At 43.4% G+C, this 25,953-nt stretch overlaps 1 protein-coding gene and 1 long non-coding RNA gene across 2 annotated transcripts in view; one reads left to right on the top strand and one right to left on the bottom strand.

The window, feature by feature from the left end:
- LOC102068829 (transcription initiation factor TFIID subunit 4) overlaps nucleotides 1–20,448 on the bottom strand; it is a 152,731-nt gene extending 132,283 nt beyond the window's left edge. The window contains exons 1-5 of the mRNA XM_074551063.1: nucleotides 19,388–20,448; nucleotides 15,509–15,681; nucleotides 3,520–3,651; nucleotides 1,967–2,188; nucleotides 594–716 (exon numbers count right to left, since the gene is read on the bottom strand). Of these exons, the coding sequence (XP_074407164.1) occupies nucleotides 594–716; nucleotides 1,967–2,188; nucleotides 3,520–3,651; nucleotides 15,509–15,681; nucleotides 19,388–20,399 (1,662 nt within the window). The 5' untranslated portion in view covers nucleotides 20,400–20,448. The remainder of the gene's footprint in view (nucleotides 1–593; nucleotides 717–1,966; nucleotides 2,189–3,519; nucleotides 3,652–15,508; nucleotides 15,682–19,387) is intronic.
- A 191-nt stretch (nucleotides 20,449–20,639) lies between these two features.
- LOC106629700 (uncharacterized) lies at nucleotides 20,640–24,696 on the top strand. The gene is made up of 3 exons (XR_001333082.3): nucleotides 20,640–21,134; nucleotides 23,280–23,416; nucleotides 24,387–24,696. It is a non-coding gene; the product is annotated as an uncharacterized LOC106629700 (long non-coding RNA).
- The last annotated feature ends 1,257 nt before the right edge of the window (nucleotides 24,697–25,953 follow it).

Genomic DNA, 25,953 nt, shown 5'->3' with positions numbered 1-25,953 from the left:
AGCCCATTTATACAATTCACTGTTTCACTGGAGGTTGCAGCCAGGGCACTCTAACACAGCTTTGCCTCTGGAAACCCCTGTGCCACCCAGGCTCCTGTCTGTAGAACAGCTGAAAATCAGGAAAATATTGCTCATTCAGTCCTAGAAACTCCAACCCATGTTGTGAAGGGATTGTATCTACAGTTGTTCTGTGATTCAAAAATTAAGAGCTTCTTGTTTCAGAGAAGAACAGGGTTTGGAGCAAAAAAAACAAATCCTCAAGGAAAAATCCCAGATTTTAGGGGGATTAGGAGGATCCCATATTTAGAATAACAAATCCTCAAGTTGAAATCAAAGTATTACTCATCAAAACAAAAGTGGCTTTGACACTGCCTACTAAATACTTTACTGCATTTCCCCTTTCAAAAACCCAAAGAAAGTCTGCCCTTAACAGAATTTTTAAATTTATATAACATACAGAACACTGCATTTTGATGAAGTCCAACCCCTTTCATTACAGCCAAAAGAACTGTTAAGATCAAAGCAATAGTTTTCAGCATCCATAAATAAGTTTAATAGAAAACTGACAAAATAAATGGTAACTAAATATTTACCAACAAATCTTGAACCAGAGCTTTCACATTGCGGGACGTTTCAGGAGATGGTGAATTATGAGAAGCAAGTTTTATAAGGGTAGCTAAAAAGTTTTTACATTTTTTCACATTCTCTTGCATTTCCTGCAAAAACCAAAGAAAACAAGTATTAGCTTCATGCTATTTTTTCATCACAATCAATGCATGCTCTGACCACTACAAATAAGGAAAATGATGAAACTTTTCTAATTCAGGCCATATGAGAAATATGTTTTGCTATTACTGCTTGTTACCTGAGATTTTCTTTTCTTTAGGTAACCGAACATTATAGCTCACAAATAACAACAAAAAATCAATGAAAGAAATATATTATATATTTTATATTTTACAGTCTGCTTTGGTAGAAATAACTTTAAATATGAGAAGACAACAATTTGCTGGAGATGAATTCCCCTTTGAGATGCCAAACAGAGAAGGTACAAATGTTCCCCAAGCTATCTTAATTTGTTAAATTATTGATTCAGCATGTTTTTGTACAAAGCAGCTACAGCAGTAAAATCAAATTAGAAATAACTCTTCAAACATCATCCTATCTAATCTTTTTTTTTTTCATTAGTAGTAAAAGAAGCCATTATTTTATATGCTGTAAATGCAGCAAGAAACAGAAACATCACATTTTGGTGTAAGCACAGTTCTGAGGCCCAGCAAGAGGACAGTCCATAGACTGAAAGCCTGAGTGCTCTGGCTGCAGGAACAGAGCTGTTCTTTCCCCAGTGCCACAGACATGGCAGGTGGGGAGAGCTGAGCACAAGTGCTCTTCCTCCCTCTCAGCATTTCTATCCCATGTGGCTGAAACCAGGGAAGGGTTTTTGTCACAGACATCTTTTCATGAAAAATCCTTTGTTTAGGATTATTTCCTCCTAAGAAGCTGGGAGGCCTCAGGAACAAAATGTAAACAATGGTTATCTGCTGCTGTGGAATGCAACAGGGGGATCTGTGATTGGTGTCATGTGGTTGTTTCTAATTAATGGCCAATCACAGCCAGCTGGCTTGGACACAGGGCCCGAGCCACAAACCTTTGTTATCACTCTTTTCCTTTCTATTTTTAGCTAGCCTTCTGATGAAACCTTTTCTTCTATTCTTTTAGTATAGTTTTAATGTAATATATATGATAAAATAATAAATCAGCCTTCTGAAACATGGAGTCAGATCCTCATCTCTTCCCTCATCCTGGGACCCCTGTGAATACTGTGACAGGTTTTCCCATTTGCCAAGTATTTGTCCCATCAGGGGATACATGCTTGCCTGAAGAAAAAGCTCTTCCAGCTTTTGAACACACCCGAGGAGTTCCTAAAGCACCAAGAAAACAAAGTTTCCACCATTCCCCCATTTACCTGTGAGACCACGGTGGTGCCAGGCACAGGGGAGCTGGGGATGACCAGGGGCTGTGCTGGCACCTGCGCTGCCGTGGGAGGGGGCAGTGGCAGCCGTGGCTGCCCCGCCCCTGAGCCCTGGCTCTGGGCACTGCTGAGCACTGCAGGCTGCTGGGAGGCTGCAGCTCCACCTGCCACCGTCGTCTTGAACAGGTTGGGAGCGCTCGTCGTAGCTACTGTTACCTAAAAATATTTTATATTTCAAAAAAAATTAATCTTCACTTTCAAAAAAATACAAAAATCATAGAATGGTTTGAGTTGGAAAGGAACTTAAAGCTCATCCATTTCCACTACTCCATGTTGCTGCAAGCCCCCATCCCAACCTGAACTTGGGCACTGCCAGGGATCCTGGGGCACCCACAGCTGCTCTGAGCCTCCCACCCTCCCAGGGACAACTCCTCCATGAATGTCCCATCGTGCCCAGAGCCCCAGCAGGCTCTGAGCCTCCCACCCTCCCAGGAACAACTCCTCCATACATCCACCCTGAATGTCCCCTCATGCCCAGAGCCCCAGCACAGGCAGTGCCCCCCCAGCACGGGCACAGTGTTCCCCAGCATGGGCAATGTCTGTCCCCAGCACGAGCACAGTGTCCCCCAGCATGGGCAGCGTGTCCCCCAACATGGGCAGTGTGTCCCCCAACACGGGTACAGTGTCCCCAGCATGGGCAATGTCTGTCCCCAGCACATGCACAGTGTCCCCCAGCACGGGCAGTGCATCCCCAGCATCGGCAGTGAGTCCCCAGCAAGGGCAGTGTCCCCCCCAACACAGGCACAGTGTCCCCCAGCACGGGCAGTGTCCCCCCCAACACAGGCACAGTGTCCCCCAGCACGGGCAGTGTGTCTCCCAGCACGGGCAGTGTGTCCCCCAGCACAGGGTCCCCCGGCACAGGGCACAGTGTCCCCAGCAAGGGCACAGTGTCCCCAGCACGAGCACAGGGTCTCCCAACACAGGCACAGGGTCTCCCAACACAGGCACAGTGTCCCCCAACACAGGCACAGTGTCCCCCAACACAGGCACTGTGTCCCCCAACACAGGCACTGTGTCCCCCAACATGGGCAGTGAGTCCCCAGCACAGTGTCCCCAGCATGGGCAGCGTGTCCCCAGCAGTGTCCCCAGCCCTGGCAGTGTCCCCCAGCACGGGCACAGTGTCCCCCAGCACGGGCACAGTGTCCCCCAGCACGGGCAGTGCATCCTCCCAGCAAGGGCACAGTATCCCCAGCACGGGCACAGTGTCCCCCAGCACGGGCACAGTGTCCCCGGCACAGTGTCCCCAGCACAGTGTCCCCAGCATGGGCAATGTCTGTCCCCAGCACGAGCACAGTGTCCCCCAACACGGGCAGTGTGTCCCCCAACACGGGCAGTGAGTCCCCAGCAAAGGCACAGTGTCCCCCAGCACGGGCACAGTGTCCCCAGCATGGGCAGTGTCCCCCAGCACGGGCACAGTGTCCCCCAGCATGGGCAGTGTGTCCCCAGCAGTGTCCCCAGCCCTGGCAGTGTCCCCAGCAGGCCCTGACCGTGGTGTGGGACAGCACAGCCCCTCCTGGCAGCGTGGCTGTGGCGCTGGCGGGCGCTGCTGTCGATGGCACCACCTTGGCTTGCACGGGGAGCCCCAGGCGGACGCTGGAGGTGCCCACGGACGTTGGCTGCTGAGAAAGAAAAAACAAATCTTTTACTTTTCTTCTCCTTAGCAGCTTGATCTCCAAGGCTTTTTAATAATTATTATTAATACTAAGAAAAAAAAATCAAACCTATTAATGTGTTTTTATATGTATATTCACAAATACTGGAAAATCAGCTTTCTCACGTTCAATGACAGCTTTGTTGTCATTTGCAGTACTTCTCCTGAAAGCTATTACTCATAGAGCTATACGGGAAAGATTAGAAAAAACAAATGTGACCTGCAAAAACATTGATGCATTAATTCAGTTGTAATATTTACATGTCAGTATTCATCAATATTTGAGTTTATCATTGCCAGTAACACATACTGGTCCTCTTGGTATTTATGGGCCTGTTGTAGTGCTTTTTCTTTATGGAATTAATATGGACAGAATATTTTTCTGCTTTCTGAATTTCTTCACAATAATTTCAGATTGGATTATGTAGAAATTAGCTTGCAGAGAAACAAAACCTAAACACGGGGAGAGCCTTTGTCATAGAACACAGTCTCTGTACCCAGACAGCAACTGCAACATGAAGAGCAGACAAAGGAAAAGGACTGACCTACAGCCTTTCAGTCAGTGGTACATTCTAAAGCTCAGAAAATTTGTCTTTTTTAGCAATCATATTACTTATCTTGTGATTTATTTTCATTGCAAGACTGAAATCTCTTGCCATCTTACAAAAGGACAAGATTTAGGAATTAAAAAATTGTCTCCAGAGAAGTTACTTAATTCTGCAGGAAGGTAAATATCATTATAAACAAAATGCATCACACAACATGGCAATTATGACAAAATGAGAACCACACATTACTAAAAATGGAGGCCACACTGCTGTCTTATAACTTGCATTTATTAAGATTTGCATTCACACACTTGAAAAAGACAATTTTTCTAAGTGGATAGAGTAATAAATCATGGCTGATGTTGGTTTTTACAAGATAAAACTAGTTTTCCTTGATTTAAATTTTAATTCCTATGTCTCTAAAATTCATATTTTATAAAGCACTGCTTATTTTTGATTCTTACATTGTCTAGTAAATACTTCTCCAAAGAACATCTAGTGTACTCTAAAATATCTCCAAAAGGAGCAGAAGCCCAGGCAGGCATTCAAAGCCCCTAGCATTCCTCACAAATCAGTCCAGCAACATCATCTACTGGATATCAATCTTCTGTACTTGGGGGGAAAAAGGAGGAAAGAAAACAAATCAAATAAATCTACCTGACATCTGAACAAACCCCTTTTTTTGTTTGTATAGCTTTCAAGATTTTTAAAATCTTGACTAGGGATGCCTTCCATCCTGAGATAGCCTAGAGACAATAAACAGCATCATCATGAAGAGGCAGAATTATCTGGTTTTTTGTAAGAAGGACCACATAAAGCTTCTCTTGTTTAAAACACCCTACACCTCTTTTCTTCATTATAAAAATGACCAAGTATTTTAAAATTCTGGTTAAATGAAATTATATCTACCTAATGAGTGTTGCATTTGAAATATAAATATTGTGTATCTAATTCACTTGCTTATAATCAATTTCCAGCCTAAGAACATAGCTTGCCTGTGATATCTGCACCCTTATCAGTCTGGGCTTCCAGAAGTGAGGATTTAGGAAAAAAGCAGATAACCAGGGGCACTTCTGGCAGCTATCAGCTTCCAGGCAAGAGCTGCAGCCAGAAATCCACAAATACAGAGTGAGACTGCAGGGTAGAGAATTTTTCTCAGCTAATAAATGCCCATTTTTCACCACAGGAACATACTTGAAAATAAGACTGCACATAATTAAAATATAAATTTTCACTATTATAATGCCCAACTAACAATATATTCCCATGTGCCAAACCTCAGCAGCAAACTGTGAAACTTGGAAACTAAATTCACCCTTGGTTTTAAAAATCAATAGTGACAAAAGCCTTTAATAGAAAATGGCAGTAAAATCTACTAAAGTGCTGGATAGGAAGAAATCCCTCACCAGCAGAGAACTGCAAACAAAGCAATGCAATGCTTTATTAACATGGTTCCAAAATTTAGAAGGGTTAAAAAGGTAAGTCTGAAATGAAGGGATGAGAAACATAACAAGGAACTAGCCTGAGAAATTCTTAAATACCATGGAAATGATCTTCAAGTGACAGCTACAAGTTTCCAGAAGACACTTAAAGGATTCCCAACATGAATACTTTGAGAACTGATAAAAAATGTTTAGAAAGAAAAAGGTGTGTTTTCTATGAAAGAAATCTGTAAACAGATCTCATGAGAAATATGTTAAAGAGAAAACAAAAATTATCAACGTTATTTTAACAAAAAATCACAACCCAGTGTGTCAAGTTCCTCCTGGATGAATCTACAAGAATTCATGGTGTTCCTTGAGGAAAAGCTGCTGAGGTTTGGTAGGACGCTATAAATTCTGAAATCACCTGAAGAGTTAGAAAGAAATACTTTTAAAAATTATTTTGTATTAGATAAATCAGATGTTTTTACATTCCCTAGATAAACAGAAGTAACACTGAAGAGCCTTTTGCCCTGTGCTCAGACCCTGCCAGGCAGGAAGCCAGACCATGAATGAGCAGCCCATGAATGAGCTGCTGCTGCTGCTGCTGCCCAGGGGGACACTGGAGCTGCATCTGCACCCAGGCTGAGCTGGCTCTGCCCTCACAGCTCAGGAAAAGGGGAAAGGAGGATTCCAGGAAGGACAGCCTGGATATGAGGGGGTCCCAAGGTTTGTTCTGCCTGCCCAAGTCACACAGGTAACAGTGACTCTGATTTCAGGGTGCAACAAGTCACTTCCATTTAGGCTGTCAGAGCACATGGGAATTGTCCTATAAATTCACTCCTTAGATATCTCTACTTTCCTTCTCCCCTGGGCACATGAACAGGGAGGCAAAGCCTGGGAGAGCTGCACCTCCACACAGACCTGAGCTGGCTCTGTGCACACAGCTCAGGGAAAGGGGAAAGGAGGATCCCAGGAGGGACAGCCTGGGAAGGGGGGTCCCAAGGCTTGTTCTGCCTGACCAGGTAACACAGGTAACACTCCGATTTCAGGGTGCAACAAGTCACTCCCACTTCAGGCTGTCAGAGCACATTGGAATTGTGCAACTCTGTGTCCTATAAATTCACTCCTAAGACAACAGCTCCACTTTCCTTCTCCCCAGAGAAAACCCTCAGAAACCAGGGGTTCTAAGTCCAGAACCTCAGAAACTGCTGAAGCAAATACTCATCAAAGCACTTTCTCTGCTCAGGTGAAGTGGCTGGTCCTCCTACAATCACTAGGGTTCATCCAAAATATCTGGAGAAAAAAAAAACAGCCGAATTTTGTCACTTCAGCTGGATTCTACTCCTGCCTCTAGTTCTTAGTGCTGCCTGTAAATACAGATAATCCATTGTAATCAATACTCTTATGTATTAAATCAATGTTTTTACGAGTGCCCAACTTGAAATGTGCAGTTTGGGACCAGGAGTGGCCATGGCTGCAAATGAACACAATAAATTTGAGTTCAAAAACAGCATTTCTCATTCCATATTTAAAATAGAGACAATTAGGCTCCATTTCCTACTTACAAAAGGAGGCTAGTAATCCCCTTAACTGCATTGTTGAGAAAGTTTTTACAGGGATAAGCTTCACAAAAAAAACCTGCTTGGTTATTAATTCCCACTGCAGGGGGGGCAACAAGTAAGCCTGAAGCAACCCACTGTACAGTGGAAAAAAAAGTTCTATAAATCTTCATTAATTAGGCCTGTCCAGCCTACATACTGTAGAAATTAAGAAATTAAAAAATAACAGTAGTATGTGGTCAGGCATATGCACATGGCAGCCATTATGACAGTGCTCAGGAACCTCCTTTATAGGAGGTTCTTTATACTTGCTGATCTTTGCATGTTTAATTTACAGCCTCAGTAACATTTGAGTGTTTTCTAAATTTTAGAGCTGTGTCAATGCTAGAAAAATGCAAACAGTATCAATTTTAAGTACTGAAAACCTGTTGTCTGTTAATACAGAAGAGAATCACTCACTGTGAAGGAAGAGAAGGAAAATAGTTTCGTGGTTAAAGCACAGTAAGGACCACACATTTCTTACTCTCTCTGACCTGCCCTACCACCACAAATGTGTTCTCAGGAACACTGCAAAGAAGCCTAAAAACCAAATACACAAAAGAAATAGTATGGAATAGTTTATCTGATGACAATGGCAGTGCACCTTAGCAACCAAGATTTATCTGTCTGCTTAAAAATTCTGCAAAGAATAAAACAAGCATTTGTTGGAAAAGCAGAAAGAATGTGAAAACAGGAAGAAAAACAAGAGTCAATAATAATAAATAAGTGAGAATAAAATTACCAAAGTTGCCATAAAAATATAACCAGTGCTGAAAACCCAGATGTGAGTGTTTGAGCAGACCAACCTCAGATTTGCAAGGCTTGGGAACCATCAGCAGGCTCAGAGTGCCCTCAGCACCAAGGGAAGGCACAGCCTGAGCTGCTGCTCACAGTGTGTCCCACAGCAAAAACAAGGCACAGCCACAGCAGGGGATGCAGGGCCTGGCACACCCTCCAAAATTTTTTTTCTCATTTTAAAAATAGATGGCAAAGTGAAACTTAACAGAAAGTGAGTATGAAAACACAGAAAACCAAACAGTAAAGTTCATTATACAGAATTCCAATTTAAAGAGTAGAAGTTAGAAAAATACCTAAAGCAAGAAAAAAGAAAGCTATAAAAACTGTAATTTTTTTAAAAAATATATCAGGTTGTTTAGTCAATGAAAACAAAACACTAAACAATCAAACTTCACACATAACTGCCTTCTCTGATCACTAAAATATACAAAAAATTTTCATAATGGAAAGCACATTTTGAATCAAACTTGAAACAAAAACATCCATAAACTCTGAAGCCAAATCCATTTTCAGCAGCAGCCCCATGAAAACTCCAATATAGACTCTTTCACCTGCTCTGAAGTTCCAATAACAAATATTCCAAAATAAAATACTGTAGGCCAGGCTAACATTGGTCTTTCGTGTATGATATTCACTTTATATTTTTAGTTTACAGCAGCACTTTGTCACTAACATAAAATAACTGCAATAAAAAATAATTTGAAATAAGCAATTTTTTTTGCCATTTGGTTATGAATGTAAGCTCACCTGGGTATTAAGATAATGAAAGCCAGTAAAAAAACACATCAAAGGCATGAAAAGACCAAGTGTACAAATGAAAAATGCAGATAAACAAAAGAAACACAGCAAAGGAAAACTAGATGGCAGCACCTCCCTATTTTTCACAATTTCACAAGTCTAGAATCCAAAACAAGATAAGGAGGCAAAAATTTAATGCAATCTAATAACCAGTTTTAGAAGACTTCTGAATTTATTTATTATCTCTGAAGGATATAGAAGAGCAAGCAAACCCACACTGTTTGAGCTGCTCATAGTACAAGAATCCAGAGCAGAACTCTTCTAAGATCAATTTAAGTTCCAACCAATTATGACTTGTTTCCTAAAAATCCTGTACCTTAGCTAATATTCTAAAGCTGATTAAATTTTGGCAACATTATTAATATTCAGCTAGAATTAATGTCAACCAAAAAGTAAAAGGAAACTAAAATCACAAAGAAAAAATAGTTAAATTAAAATTATGCACAGCTAAGTCAAAAGCATCCAAATCATGTTGCTCAAAAGATGTACATTATCACTTCCACAGTACAACAAACTTGCACTTTTCAATGCACCCAAAGATTATTATAATACTCAGGGAAGACAACTATTTCCATGTAAACCCTGAGATACCTAATAAAAAAACCAAACAAGCCTCTTGTAACTGCACTGATATGAAAAATACTTTTAATATACCTGAGCATTTTGCAATTTTTCTCTAAACAAAAAAACCAAAACAAAACACTGGAGAAAGCTGCAGCTAAGAGTAGTTAATATCACGGAATTGTAGATTCATTTGTGTTGGAAAAGGTCTCAAAGGTCAGTGAGTCCAACCATTAACATTCCCATTACAATCCTATGCAATATTATAGTTTGAACTAAATTAAAGATGCTATTTGGTACAATTGCACATACTCATGCTTTTCTTGAATATTTTAAAGATACCAGGAACACTATAAATGGAAAAGATCATTAAAAAATTGAATATATCTCTCAGTCACTGCTGTCTGAAGTGCTGTTATTGCCAGGCTCTGATTCTCTGGATGTGTTTCAGTGTTCCTCTGGGCTGAGTGTGCTGCAGACACCATCCGTCCATCCACCCCCATCCGGGGATACATGTCCAACCTCAGCATCTACCAGCTCAATCTCACACTGACCCAGCTGAGGCCCTCTCCACAAGGCTCCATCCATCCATTATCCATCCCTCCATCCATCCATCTCTCCCTCCCTCCATCCACCCATCCTCCATTAATCAATCCATCCATGCATCCACCCCCTCCATCTACCCATCCATCATCCATCCATCTGACCATTCTTCCATCCACCCATCCATCCATCCCTCCATTCCTCCTCCACCCATCCATCCATCCATCCATTATCCATCCCCCTGGGACATGCGTCCAACCCCAGCAGCTCCCAGCTCAGCCTCACACTGAGACCCTCCCCACAAGGCTCGCTCCATCCATCCATCCATCCATCCATCCATCCATCCATCCCTCCCTCCATCCATCCATCCATCCTTCCATCTACCCATCATCCATCCCTCCATTCCTCCTCCACCCATCCACCCATCCATTCTCCTGGGACATGTGTCCAACCCCAGCAGATCCCAGCTCAGCTCACGCTGACCCGGCTGAGACCCTTACCACAAGGCTCCATCCATCCATCCATCCATCCATCCATCCATCCCCCTGGGACACGTGTCCAACCCCAGCAGCTCCCAGCTCAGTTCAAACTCACCCAGCTGAGACCCTCCCCACAAGGCCTGTGCTTATCCCACCTGCCAGTTTTCCAGAATCCCACTAAGAACGGAAACAATCAGATTTTATTCATGCTTTACACAGCAGTAATTAGGAGGAGCATAATTAAATGTCTAATCAAAGATTATCCAAGTCTTCCTTTCAGAATGGACTTGCCTCTCTTCTCCCAAGAATCTACCACAAAAGTGTACCCAAGCTCTACATCTGCCTCTACTCCTGCAAGCTGCAAAACACAACACAAAGGTACTATAAACAGCAGAAGTCACAACTTAAAAAGCAAATCCAAGCAATCAAAGAATGAGAAACATCAGATTTAAGTGTGCTGTGCCATTCCATCGTGTGCCTTGAGTGCCCAGCTGAAGCATTCATCATGGCAGGACTGGAACACACCCACAGGACACAGCAAGGTGGGAGCAACAGGAGTTATGGATCTCAGCCCTTCTAACTCTTGTCCTTGGCACTGCAATCCCAACACACCTTCTTTTAAACCTGGGAAGGGAAGAGGGGTGGCTCTATCCATTCCCCACAGGGTAAGTACTATTATATACAAATATTTCACTTCTGAACCTTCAACACCAGAACAGGCAAGGACAGAGCCACTGCCCTTAAGGAAAGCCTTTACTTCAGCCCTCACACCAATTCCTCAGGACACACACTACACCTTCCTTGTCTCAGCAGCTCCCATTGCTCCCAGAGTATTTTACTGTATAGAGCTCAACTCAATCACTGTATCTTTATCCAGTTGTTTAAGATAGTTTTTTTCAGATTAAAATGCAACATGCTTACATTTGTAGAGCTCAGCATTGTATTTTAGTCACTGAGGTTGCATTTTAGCCTTCTTTTAGCCATGTAGAAAGTCAGTACTGGTGGAAACTTGCAGTGTGCCTTAAGGATTCCAGGAAACAATAATTTCTGAAGAATGTATCAGAAAAAGACATGGCCTTCATACCTGGATACCAGCCCAGCTGCTGAAGTTAGAGGAATTTTCAGGGAAAACCTGGTTCGTTTTCCTCCAAAACACCTGTGAGCAAATGACACCCTGGGTATGGAAAGAAAAATCCTGCTGTACCACCCAGGCTGCAGAAGGGGTCTGGAATCTGAACAGCTCTGTATGTATTGGCCAAGTTGATCTTATTTCAGAACATTTAAAACATTGCCTAATTTTCCCCTCCTCTTTTAAGAGTGGAGAAATTACACAGTTGTCAAGGGGAGAGAACCAAAGAACTTTCAAATTTAGATGAACATTTGGGAGTTTTTCAGACACTCCTTCTTCTAGTTTTAAAAAGAGTAATTCCAAATCTATTTTATGCTCTCCAGCTAGCACTTTCAACACTTCTTAATGAGCTGCCAAAAGTAACTGCCAGCTTTTACAATTTCTTTGGCATTTAATATATTGTATTCTACATCTAGCTGTATAGCTCACAACAGACTTTTCACCACAATCATTATTTAAATTGCATAAACAAATGAACACTGAAAACAATCACTTAGCTGGGTAACTTGTGACACCTGACACAGGTTAAAAATTAGGACAATCTGCAGACCTGTAACCCTGACACCCATAAAGTATGAAGGCCATGTCTTTTTCTGATACATTCCTCATAAGATATTATTTCCTAGAATCCTTGAGGCACACTGCAAGTTTCCACCCCTGCTGACTTTCCACACAGGTAAAAGAAAGTTAAAATGCAAACTCAGTGACTAAAATACAATGCTAAGCTCTACAAATGTAAGCATGTTGCATTTTAATCCAAATAAAACTATCTTAAAATAACTGAATAAAGATACAGTAATTAAGTTGAGCTTAATTACTGTATCTCTACTCAGTACAATATTTTATATTTTATATTATATATATATTATATATATTACATTTTTTTAATATTTATTTATTTCTCAGTACAGTATTTTATACAGTAAAATACCAACCATCCCACTAATATCAGAAAGAAAAGTTAAAACTCCATAGCCTGGCATGTTCATCCATCCCAAAAAATACTTTGCAGAATCCAGGCAATTAAAGTTTATATTCTGTCTTGAGCTAATGGCACCAGAATTATCCTGTGTTTCAGTCACAATGGACACCACTGACTCTTGAACATTGATACTCTATACACACAAAAACCTAGCACATTATTTTTGATTAATTTTAAACTTCTTCTGGAAATTTTAATTCACTGAATTCAGCTTTCTGACCACCAGAAAGAAATCCTGAAAGAAAACAGCTTAATTAAAACTCCCTGAAAAAATTATTTTTCAGTACACACAATTTCCTTTATTTTAGAACTTGATCTCTGAATCAACAAATTATAATGACTACTCAAACAAATAACTGACATTTCTAAAACCTTAGCATAATATTTATCATTGAATGTTTCATTTGGAAAACCAATAAACACTCTCTGGTTTTAAACCATCCACCTAATGAAATAAAAGTCTCATGCGTAGTTCTGATTAGATATACCTTTAGAATTTATATCTTTACAATCTTGTTTTAAGAGGCTGTCAACTACAATTTTTAGAGAACACTCTAAGGTCAAACATATATAAAACATAAGCATAAGATTCTGAAGATCAAATGCACAATCAGGGAAGTTGAAGGTAAATTTCCCAAGGGTAATATTAATTATTTCTTAACCTTGTTAATTACAACAAATACAGAAATTATGCAGTACAGTTTGGGCAGCTACCACTAAGATTTTCAAAGGAGATGAATCCTGGCAAGGTACAGTATCAATATTCTAATCCCCCTACACTAAAATAATCCAAGTTTTGAATTTTGCAAGATATTGATAATTCCTAAGGCCTTGCTGGCTTGCTGTGTTCTGAGCCAGTGTTTTAGCAGCAGGCAGTGCAAAGAACACCTACAGTGCAGAGGGGCAGAACCCTGAACAAAACAAACACAACTTCTAATACCTGAATTCTGCAGATCCCAGCTGATCTACAAACACCTGAACATCCTCTCCTCACTGGTTTATTATTATAGAAATCCATCAAGAGGGATTATATCCCTTCTGCAGCATTAACTGCTCCATACAAGCAGAGAGCAGCTGCCTGAGATCAACATGATCCACATTTGCTGTGCACTCATCTTGAGGCTGAGTTTGGGATCCAAACCCAGAGTGAGCCCAGAGCCAAGCAGGGGACCTACATTTCTGCACACTTCCTTCCTGCAGTAAAAAATATTCCTCAGAAATCTTCAAACTACAAACAATTTGTTAATATCTGTTATGAATGCTTCCACGGTGGATTTTAATTCACTATTAATTAATACTGGCCACATAAAAACTAACAGTACACAAGAAAAATAGCTAAAAACTAACATGGATCCCATTCTTGGTACAGTCCCACCACACACCTGTTCTGCATTTACACCATGCACTTGTCTCAGGAGCCACTGCTACAACATCTGCTTGTAGTAAATACCAAAGAAGTGACTGCACTTTGCAAAGAAAGGCCCCAACAACCCAAGACAGATGTACAAATTCAGGAATTGGCTGCAATTTTGTTGTCATCAAACTAGTAAAAAAAAAATCTGTCAACAAACACAGGCTTATCTCTGTGTTTACTTTTCCTGGAATACATTTCTCTTTGAAGGTTTCTACAAGTCTTATTCTTTCAGATACCACAAATTTAAACATTATATGGTGCCTTTTCTGCAAAGAGTTCTTTAACAAATTTCATCCAATACTGCACTTGCCTCTCTTTTGAGAGCATAAAGTTTTTCCAAGTGTTTCCAGGCTTTCATTTATGTCTTTCCTGACCCTGAGCTACAGTCTTCCTAGGTACACTCACTACTAAAACTTACATTCTAGTTGGCTCTGTGATTTATAGATTACCTTGTGTTTCTATTTTCCATTCTCCAAATTTATTCCAGTTTACTTCTTATCTGAAATGTTTATTATTGTTTTCAGTTTTGAATTAAATTCAAAAATCTTTTAACTATAAGTACAGTGCAATACATAAAGCACAAAGAGGGAAAGTAATGAATTGAAAAATATTGGGAAATACCAACTGAACTTATTTCAAGCAACTAAAAAGTTGTAAAGGCATCTTTTTCATCTTTCCACACAGAATTACTGATCTCTTCTGCAAACACACACCTTAGGTAAAACCACCCTAAACTCTGCCTCTTATTGCTATGGCACAGCAGCCCCGCACTAAGATCCAAAGATGTTTGCCTCCACATTTTAGTAAAAAGCTCAGTTCTAGCCTTAAATGGCCCTAGGCTAAATTGCCTCTTTACAAGCTTTTAAACCAATGCAGCCTTCAAAGAAATAATAAAAAAAGGCAAAAAAACCCCCACATAAAAACAAAACACCAAAACCAAACCAAAAAACACAAGAATACCCCACATCCACCCTAGAAGATAAATTAGCTCCAAGTTCAAATCAACACATTCCACTGATAAGTTTGAGACAGGAAACTTATCAAACTATCCTATCAATCCCTAGAAAAAGGGAAATGTACTCGAAACACAGGAAAAACTTTCACTGTAGACAGATCACAACCCAGAAGCAAATTAGAAGAATCAAATCTTTCTTTTGAATAAAGTATATTTTAAAAGTTATTTTAAATTTATTGCAAATCCTTGGATAGAATGTGATTGGCTTTCTCTTTTCTAATGTCCAGTGAAATGAGCTATCCTGGGATTCAGCATGCTGGGATATCACAGTGCCTCTGATTCAGAGCAGCAAGGGACATTTATTAAACCAGTGATACACAAGACTGAGCTTTGCAGCCTCCAATCATCTCTCAGACTCTCTAAAGCAAAATTTTTCCTTAAATAATAATAAAAAAATCCTAGGCCTCATAAAATAAACAACATTTGAATAACTATTTCCTGTTTTCACAACAAAAAGGGCAGGAAAGCACAGTTGCAGGATCATATGAGGTATGTGTAAGACATAATGCATCGAAGGTAAATGAAGCCAGACATACCTGAGCTGTTGAGAGGCGAAACACAGGACCAGTGGTGGGCACAGAAAGCCTGGGTGACATGTTGGCAGGACCCTGTCCCTGTGTCTGCACCTGGGCCTGCATCTGAGCCTGTGCCAGGGCCTGCTGGGGCACCATGACGAGCTGTCCGGCGTCCGTGCGCACCAGCACCATCCCTGGGGGACAACAACAGTCAGGGACAGCAGGGACACACAGACACAACCTCTGACCACACAGTGCACAGCAGAGGGCATCTATGGCACTGCACAGCACTCCTGGAGTGCATCTCTTCTGGATTCTCGTGTAGCATGAGATTTTATCTCAAAGAACAAAGGGAGCCCCCATGAGCGGACCCAATTCAGTCTGGAATTTAAATAACTGCAGTTTATGGAAAGCAGTGATGAAAGAAGCAGCCACTGGAGTGTTTGGGGGACAGTGATTTCTAGCAGTCTAGTCAGGGTCAGGAGAAGAAAATTAGAAATAAATGCTCATTAAAAGTAAACTCTAAGGACAAGGCAGCTGCTGGGAACACAACTGAGTACAGGCAGACCAGGGACCAAGACTTTCTACAAGTCTTATTCTTCCAGATACCACAAATAATGTTAAAATTTGTGATATCTGGAAGAATAAGACTTGTATAAAGACCGGAGAGCTTTACTAAACAACATGCAAATATTGGCCAGACACACTTGGAGCGTACAACATCTGAGATTTCCTTAACCCTGAGCACCAGCAGATGAATGCATTTGGTACCCAGCATCACCACTTTGGGAGGCACTCACTGCCTGTGCTTCAAACACCAACAGCAAACACTGCTAGGCCACAGAACCAACACAACTCAGCACACACAACCACACAGGGCAGAACTTTAGAAAATTGGCAAGTGTTTTCTAACACTTTCTGGAAGTAAATGGTATTTTTTTTCAGATTCTTTTCTTGTAAAACACCTCACAAATAGAGGCCTTCTACACAACAGAGCCATTGCCATCAAGCAGTGCCCAAAGTTTTGGAGTCAGCAGGTCAGAAAAAGGGAGACAATGGCTAAGCTGGTCCATGGATTCTGGAGTTTCACACATTCAAGGTCACTGCAAAGCATGCAATGTTCTTCTAGTTCTCTCAGAACTAAGAAGCAGTTCTCCAGACAGACTATTAAAAAGAATTTCCAAGTTAGTTCCAGAGTACATTTTAATAATTTAACCTACACAGGATACAACAGGTCAAATAAACAGAAAAACATCTTGTCTGAAACTACTAGAGAACCAAAAACTAAAAACCTATGAAGTCACTTTGAATTGCTGATAACAGGGTCAGCAGACACTGTTCCTACAACCTACCTCTGTGTGCAAATTGCTTCATATACTTTTTTAACTTTTGAAAGGAAAATGAAGAAGGTAAAGTCTTATATCCAATTCTAAAGGTAACAGCTTATATCCAATTTAATTGTTCACTTCCCAGTTACAACACCTTGCTAAAGGACCACAGTTTGTACAATACCCTGAGGATAAAGAAATTCAAACACTCTTATAACAGATTTCAGAACCCTACAGCAAGAAAATCTTTCAGTCTGACATGGAAAAACCAAACCCCAATTGTGGGAAGAGCATGTAGAGAACTGCAGCACACATAAAAGCCTTCACTCACAGAGCTGGGTGCTGCCAGCCAACCTTGCCTGCTACAAACACAAACAGAAGGCAAATTTCTGCCACTATAAACTAAAGACTCATGGCAATCAAGTTTAAGGTAACAGGCATACAGAGCTACAGCAAGGACCACATCCAAAAGCCATAATAATAACTCTCTCAAAGCCAAGAGTAATTTAAATAGAAAGTTGAAAGAAACTCATTAAAAACTCATCTAAAAGGTAACTTTTAAGGTCCATTAGCCATTTAAGCACCAAGCTTCACAGTTTATAGTTGCAGAAAATCCTGCAAGCAGCTGATGTATTTGGTACATGCCATTCCTAAACCATCTGGACACCCGAATATGCCAAGTGGCCAAACGGGTTATCACTGCTGTGATCATGACTGTGAACTTTATATAAAAACCCTCATAGGATAATGCCTTCCACACATTAAAAAATACATGTTCTCTCTGCATTACACAGATTCACAGGTGTGTTCTTAATTTATCTTCCCATTTTCTAAACCTAATTCTGAATAGAGAAAAACGGAGTGGAAATGACAAATGAATTGAAACACGTGCCACAAAGTCTCCATCAAATTTCAGGCACAATTACAATATAAATGAATAAATGCTCATGTGTTAACATTGTATTTTAATTCAGTTTGGAGGACTACAAATTCCTGCTACTGAGCAGCTGGTGCAAGTTAGAAGCCAGTTAAATGATGAGATTCATTTTACCTTCCTGTCAGTCACATAAAGATGAAATGCACAACTTAGGACCATTATCTGCTAAAATAACCTGTTCTCAAAAACTGATTCTAAATTTCTGTTTTATATAGAAGTTTGCTATATGGGAGTTTCAGATTAAGGATAAATGATCCACAAGTTAAAAATGCAAAAGTAACATTGTATTTTTGAATAAATTTCCTTTTAGAACATACTATCTTCATGTTTATGCAAATTTAATGGATTTCCAACTATCTTGTAATAAAACAAATTTGAATTAAAACTTTCTATTTCCTTAACGTTTCTTAAATCCTGAAACAGACTGTTTCTAAGGTTCAGTTTTCCCTCTTCTCTTTAAAAGTAACAGCTCAAAGAATTGACACAATGAACTTGAGAAACTGTGTGCAAAGTTACAATGCACAGCTATCATCTGCACAGAACAATCTTCAGCAGATTAACAAAGGGAGGCAAAGGCTAAGGGCACACAGTCTGGACAGCAACTTATCTGTCTCAAGTTAGTTGGGTCTTCACAAAACCACCAAGATTTTTATGTTTAGAGCAGCAGATTCTGAAGGATTTTTCATAAACTAAGGCCAAATACACAACTATTACATGTGCACTCAGAGGCAAACAACTACACCATAACATTGCTGCTCTACTTAGCTAATAAATATCAAATATTTCAAGAAATAAGTTGGGAGAACTCAGTTATTTCAGACTACATCAATAGGTCCACATCTTAACATGCTATTTATATTAACAGGAAATAAAAGAATTAGCTTAAATGCTATATCAGCTCCTAAATCAAGAAGACATGAAGATACCCAAGTTTTTGCAAGGTGAAAATCTAAGTAGGGGACCACAGCACCCTTCACATGAAACAATATACAGGTTAAGAGTAGGAATCGTGAGGATGGAGGGATGCTGGCTTGGTTAGCTAGCAACCTTGCTAAACTTAAATTTTTAATAATTAAAGTTTAAAAACTTAGGGGACTACAAAGAGGACATGATTGCTTCAGAGTTGGAAATAATATCTGGTGATGTGAAGACTACCCACACACAACAATGACTTTATCAGAGTTACTGAAATTATAAATTTTAGATTACACACATTTAACACCTGGTTCAGAGCAGAAACCATTCTTTCAAGCAGAAAAACTTTTCAAGACTATCAACTGTGAAGCAGAAATCTTTTAAAACACATATAAAGTTACCCTTAGCATGCACTCCAGCTCCCCGGCTTTTTATGCGCTGTCCAACCACACCATCACAGGGTAACTCACCGTGACCGCCGCTCTCCCCAGGACAAAACCAGCAACTCACCCACAGCAGCTGCAATTACCCAGCATTAGCCGTACCAGTTACACCCTAATTAGCGGCAGCCGCTCCGGCAGACGGTGCCTCAGACAGGTGCCTCCTCTTGGGTTTCCAGCACGCCGAGCAGCGGGGACCCGACAGCTCTGGGGGGAAGGAGAGCCCTGGGCCAGGAGCACAGGGTGGCAGCGAGCGGCGGGAGCGCAGCGCGGCACTTACCGGGCGGGATGGTGAAGCCGGGCGGCAGCTGGATGGTGGTCTGCGGCGGCGGCCGCACGATCAGCTGCGGGGCCACGATCCGGGGGGCAGCGCCCAGCGCCGGCCGCGGCGACACGGCCTGGGGGGCGGCGGGCAGGGCAGCGCCCGCCTTGGCGGTGACCGCGGGCTTGGGCGCGGCGGGGGCCGCGGGGGCCGGCGGGGCCGAGCCCGGGGCCGGCGGTGCGGGCGCGGGGCTGGCGGAGGCGCCGAGCGCGGTGACCGCGGGCAGCGCGCCGGGAGCGGGCTGGGGCTGCGCGGCGGCGGCCCCGCCGTGCCCGCTGACGGGCGGCACCGCGGCCGGCCGGGCCCCCGCGCCCTCCCCGTTGGGCGCCGCCTGGCCGGGGCGCGGCGCGGGGGCAGCGGCGGCGCCCTCGGCCGCTCCCGCCGCTGCTCCGCCGCCCCCCGCGGCCCCGGGCGCGCCGTCCGCGGCGGGCGGGCTGGGGCCGGGGCCGGGGCTCCCCGCGTCCCGCGCGGCGGCGGCGGCGGCTGCAGCGGCCACATGGTTGTTGACAGGCTGGGCAGGGGCGGCGGGCTGCGGCGGGGCGGGAGCGGCGGGGCTACCGCCGCCGGGAGCCGCTCCATGTGATTGCTGCACACTACTACTGTTTACACTCGCTCCCCTCCCCGCCGCCGCTGCCGCCGCCGCCGGGGGAGACGGGGCCGGGAGAGGCCCCTGGGCGGGGGCTCGGCTCCCCGCGCTGCCGGGGCGCCCCGCCGCCTCCCCTGCCCCGGGCGCGGGAGGGGGCGCGGGGCGGCCGTGCTGCTGCCGGCCGGGACTGCTGTCCCCCGCCAGGCTCCCCTGCTGCGGCTGCTGGGACGGGGCGGAGGTCCTGGGCGGGGGCGGCTCAGCGGGGCCGCGGCCGCCGGCCAGCTGCGATTCCAGGGATCCCACCAGGTCGCTGAGCGCCTTCTCGTCCACCTCCTCGGAGAAGAGCAGCATCTCCTCCAGTGGGTCCGACGCGCCCGCCGCCATCTTGCGCTGAGCTGGGAGCCGGCAGCGCTCTGCGCATGCGCGGGGCTCTGCCGCGCGCGGGGCACCATGGGAGGGGCCGCCGCCTCCGCCCCGCCCTGGGGCGGGACCGGGACCGCCCGAGCGGGAGCGCGCCGTGAATCGGCACCGGGTCCGGGTCCGGAACCGGGACCGCCCGAGCGGGAGCGCGCCGTGAATCGGCACCGGTACTGCCCGGCTGTCCCAGCAGGTGCGGCCGGCCAGGGAGAGGGTGGCGATGCCCCTGGGGAAGCCACGGGGCGGCAGCGGGTGCAGGGAGGTGCCGTAGGGACGGACGCGGGGTATGGAGCAGCCTCGCCGGGCCAGGTGTCCGCAGAGGCGGCGGCGGCCGGTGGTCCCTTCCCGTCCCGCCGGGAGAAGCGAGCGAGAACCGCCCGGGCTGTCCCAAGGCGGGCAGAGTTGTCCCAAAGCGGGATGAGATGTCCCACGGCCGGGATGTGCAGTGGGCAGAGCTGTCCCAAGGCGGGGTAAGCTATCCCAAAGCCCGAGGCACGCCCAGCTCACGCTTTCACTGCTCCGCTCTGCAGTTACCGCGATCCGCAGCTGCTGCCCCTGCCAGACCGGAATGGCTGCAGTGATACAATTCCCTAACGGGGACGCTGTTTCAGAAGATTTGGAAAACAAAAATAAGGCTCTTTGTATCGCCAGAGCAGCAACCCTACCGTGCTGCTCCCTCGGCAGCCTCGCGGGAAATTCAAGGTAGTTGATTTTGCTGTTAACGCTTTTGGTATCGAACTCCTGTGTGCCCTTTTCCCACCAGCGCTTCCTCACACACTCTGAAATACCTTGAGAGAAAGACAATGGTCCTAAATCATCGGGTGTCACAGATATCTTTTATGGAAAATCCTTTCCTTAGGATTTTTTCTCTGAGAAGCTGGGAGGCCTCAGGAACAAAATGTAACCAATGGTTATCTGCTGCTGTGGAATGCAACAGGTGCATCTGGGATTGGGCTCATGTGGTTGTTTCTAATTAATGGCCAATCACAGTCAGCTGGCTCAGACTCTCCGTCCTAGACAGAATCCTTTGTTATCATTCCTTTTTATTCTATTCTTAGCCAGCCTTCTGATGAAATCCTTTCTTCTATTCTTTTAGTATAGTTTTAATATAATATGTATAATAAAATAATAAATCAGCCTTCTGAAACATGGAGTCAGATCCTTGTCTCTTCCCTCATCCTCAGACCCCTGTGAACACCGTCACAATCGGGCTTTTAACTAATGATGGTGTCTTTGAGAGGACCCTGCAAATAAAACATTTTCCTGTATTAATGACCCACAAGGGGTAACCATGGATTTGTGACCCCGGCAGCAGCTTGGGTTCCATCTCTCTGTGCCAGCCTGCAAAACTGGGATGTACTGGAGCTGCTGCTCTGCTCTGAAGTGGTGAATCATTCCTCATGATCATCTCTCAGGGGTTTCCAAAAAAATGGAAAAAGTGTCTCAGTGGATAGGACATTGCACAGCTCCATGCTCTGGTGGGAAGGAGCAGGGGCTGGTTCAGCTCCTCTCAGTCCCGGCTTACTCTGCTTGGCCCCACTGGGCTCACACTGCTCCTGCTGCTCTGTTCCTCTCAAAGGAGGTTACATTTTTATTCAGGGTAGTTCTTCCTGATTGCCCTTTAGGAGCAAGTTCATGATGCATCAAAAGAAACCACCTTAAAAATGCATTAAACATAGGTTGTACTGGTTTAATTAGGATAAGTTTAAATGTCTCCTGAAATTTCTTCAAGAAAGTAGCCAGTGAAAATACTGAAGGTCTAAGGTGTGGTAGGGTGTATGAGCAGGAGATGGTGCAGTGCATAAATGGGAAAATACAGCAGTGTTTATGAAAAGCAGCATTAAATGTACACAAGAGATCTATACATCAAAAATTGCTTAGAAAATGAGCATTGCTTTTGTGGAGTGCTACAGATAAATTAAATTTGGATTTGTAACAAATTCTTTTTCCTAGAAGTTTAATTAAAACATGGTAGATATTAACATTCAATTTGCTATTGCACAAATATAAAGAATAATTATTTGGGATGGAAAAAATAGAAATTTATCCAATATTACTTTTCAGTCACAGACTTTATTGATTTTATGAGAGAAAATTCCAAACAGTCCTCACTTAGTTGCTCCTGAACCTTGTTTGCATGTAACCGTCTCCAGAGCTTTCACAAGAGAATGGAAATCTAGACATATGATTCTGCAATTAGCCCTGACTATTAAACAAATTTTAGTGCCCGTTTTTTTTAATACTGTGGCATTAAACTGGTTATTTCCATAAAAACCACCCTGGAAAAAAACTGGACTGCTTTGTAACTTTAGAAACTAAAAGCTTCTGACTGGACAGAGAAAATGGCAAGAATTACAATTTGAATGTACATTTGTGCATGAGTAATCTGTAAAACATTAATTTGTATTTCTCCCCAGTCCTTTTAAATTGAGCCATTTTATATATATAAACACACAGAGTAAGGAAGTGTAATAGAATGTTTTATTCAAAAAAACATGATATATACTGACTCACACTGGACTTCCTCCAAGTTAAGAGGTGAGGATATACCTAAGAATGTTTATAAAATTGTTGCTGAAACTGCCTTTGGGCTTGAGCTTTTGCATAGGCAAAAATACTTCTAGTAAAGTACAGGATCTCTGTGAACTTTTGTATTCATTGTGTTATAAAAATATTTTCCAAATATTTTCATGCATTTCATCACAAAAACACTTTCTGAATATATTTGTTGCTCTTTTATTTTTCTGAGTTATATATGTGCAGAATACAAAAAAAAAAAAAAAAATCTGTGTTCATCTCATCTGATCTTTTAAGACACAGTCTTTCCTGAATTATTTTCTGTTTCAGGTAGAGAATGGTCTTTAGAAAAGTTAACTTCCAACCACGGTTTCAAAATTGCCTGTAAAGAAAATCCACCTCAGAAATTGTTGAGCTGCTGTTCAATTCCCAGCACTGCTCAGGCCTGTGCCTTGCTCACAGCCCAGGTTTGTCATTAATAACTCACAAACATAAAATATTAATAACAGCAAAGTCCCCCTGCCCTGTTCAGCTGCAGGGAGTGAGAACAGGGCAAGTAATCCATTGTCTTCTACAGAAGTGAAAGTGCTCAGAAAGGAGCACTATTCTCCTGCTTATGTGTCATGGGTTTGTCTCAAATACAAACTTTCAGTGCCTTCAAAGATACAATTTAACCATCTTAAGTTTAAATTTAATATCAAGATGCTACCTACCAATTCAGATAGGATTTTGAGATAACTTCTTAAAATTAAGAACTCTTTATCTGTTATTGAAATCCACTTTACACTATAAAAATATTCCTTAAGCTGCTCATTTTAAGTATGCCATTATCAACTCCAAAACTCCAAAAATTATAAACTCTGTAAGCATACAGAGGAAGAGCAGAAACCCTTCCAAACCATCCAGTTGTGGGGAGAAGAAGGAGGAGGAAATCAGATTTTACAAAATATATTGGCTACCTTATGGTACCAAAAAGTGTTTTTAAAAAGTTTTTAATATTTAGGAGATCTCAAATCCTGAAATGGGGAATCTTCTCTCAAGTTTGAAATGCTTTCATATCATTTGCTGAAATCAAGGAGCACAAATCACAAGCTGTTTTTACAGTCAAACTTGCAAAACGAGCACATAAAAACACCTGGATTGTTTTAGTTCTCAAATTGGAGAGCACAAAGATGACTAGAGTACTAAGAGCTGTCCTAGGAATAGCATGGGTGTGGGTTAAAAAAGACCTCCAAGATCCCCTCAGCACTGCCAAGGCCACCACTAACCCAAGTCCCCAAGAGCCACAAACATGTTTGTTATCAAGAGGGTTAGAATTTAACCCTTAAGTGTTTCAAAGGGTAGTTTTCTATGCCTAGGCATTTGTGCAGATTTTTTTGTCTGTTTTGGGTTTTGTTTTATTTTTGTTATTAATTCTGGCCAACTTCTCTCTTCCAGAAACTTACAGGTTGTTTCAGAAAAGGCTGCTAAGCCTGTTCAGCCTAAGGAGAGCTGAGAGGGGCCCTCACCTACCCTGGGATTCTGTGGAAAATAAACCCTGACAGTTTTCCATTTGATTTCTGTTCTGAAATGCTCATCTATTGTGCCCCAAGCTCAAAGAAATGTCCATTTCTATTTCCTCTTCCATCTACATAATCTTGGAACCCTAATTCTATAAATGTAGCATGGAAAGCAGCCATATGGTTCTGCAACTAGTCCTGACTATGAAATAATTTTTAGTGTCCATTTTTCTAATACTGTGGCATTAAACTGGATGTTTTCATAAGAAACATCTCCAGTTTTGAGAGGCAGATGAGAGAAATCTTAGGAAGATGTACACCAGAATTTCTTTCCCTTTTCCCTTTTCCCTTTCCTTTCCTTTCCTTTTTCCTTTTTCCTTTTCTTCTCTTGTACAAGGCAGCAGGAAACCCGTGTAACACAGCCTGTAGCTGATCCTCAACACTGTTTCAACCTCTCCACCTCCTCCAACAGAAGTTCAGACTCACCACAGACCAGCTTCTCTCCTTGTAACAGAATATTTGTTATTTCTCTAACCAGGAGCTTTACTTTGAGCTGAAGTGCAAATGCAGATTTCCAGCAGTGGTGTCCCACAGAGCTGATAGGGTCTATGCAGTCATTTACAGCAGAACTTTGCTTCACAATCTTTCAGGTGGGTCAGGACATGCTGGGGGCAATTCCAGTAAAGCTCCCTGGGCACTCCTGAGACCTTCACAGCCAGCTCAGCTTGGGCACAAACACCCAAGAGCCCAGCCTGGCACTGCTTGGGCACCTGCAGGCCCCTTCTAGAAAAGTCTGGCTTGATATTGCATTTCAAAGCCTTTTCTGAACAGAACGCTTGCTGAATCTTTGCAATGTGATAATGCCCAGCTGCTGAAACCAAAGCTAAGGCACCTTTTAGAGGCTGGTGTTTGTTGTGGTGTGTTCCAGGGGGCTGAGGCAGTATCGTGGCCTCCCACAGAAGCCTCATTTGTGATTCTTACTGAAGGTGCACAAATGAAGTGCAATCACAGCATCGTGACGCGTTTGTGTGTGTTTGCTTGTACTAAAAGGGTGTTTTTGCAGGGTTAATCCCACACTTTGGTCACGATTTCATCAACAACTGTGTTGCTCAGTGCTGGCTGCAGGATGTGACTCTGAGCACAGTGAACGGGAATCTCGGTGGAACAGACCCGATGTCATCCCCCCGCTCCTGCTGTTTGCGCTCCCCCTGCCCACGGGGGTCCCCGGGATTTGCCGTTCAGCGGGCGGGCCCCTCAAACATCCCGAACCCCCAAACCACCGAAGCTGCTGTTACTGCCCGGTGACCGCTCGGGGCTGCGCCAGGGCCGGGGCTGCCCAGCGACCACACCGGACAGCCGAGCGGGGCCAAACCGAGCGGGGCCGGGCGGTGCCGAGCTGGGCCGGACAGAACCGAAAGGGGCCGAGCTGTGCCGGGCGGTGCCGAGCAGAGCCAAGCTGGGCAGAGACGAACGGAGCCGAGCGGTGCCGAGCTGGGCCGGACAGA

This window comes from Zonotrichia albicollis, chromosome 13 (assembly GCF_047830755.1).
Source record: "Zonotrichia albicollis isolate bZonAlb1 chromosome 13, bZonAlb1.hap1, whole genome shotgun sequence".
NCBI lineage: Eukaryota > Metazoa > Chordata > Aves > Passeriformes > Passerellidae > Zonotrichia > Zonotrichia albicollis.
Note: the sequence above shows the minus strand (reverse complement) of the source record. Positions and strands in the feature narration are given on the sequence as shown.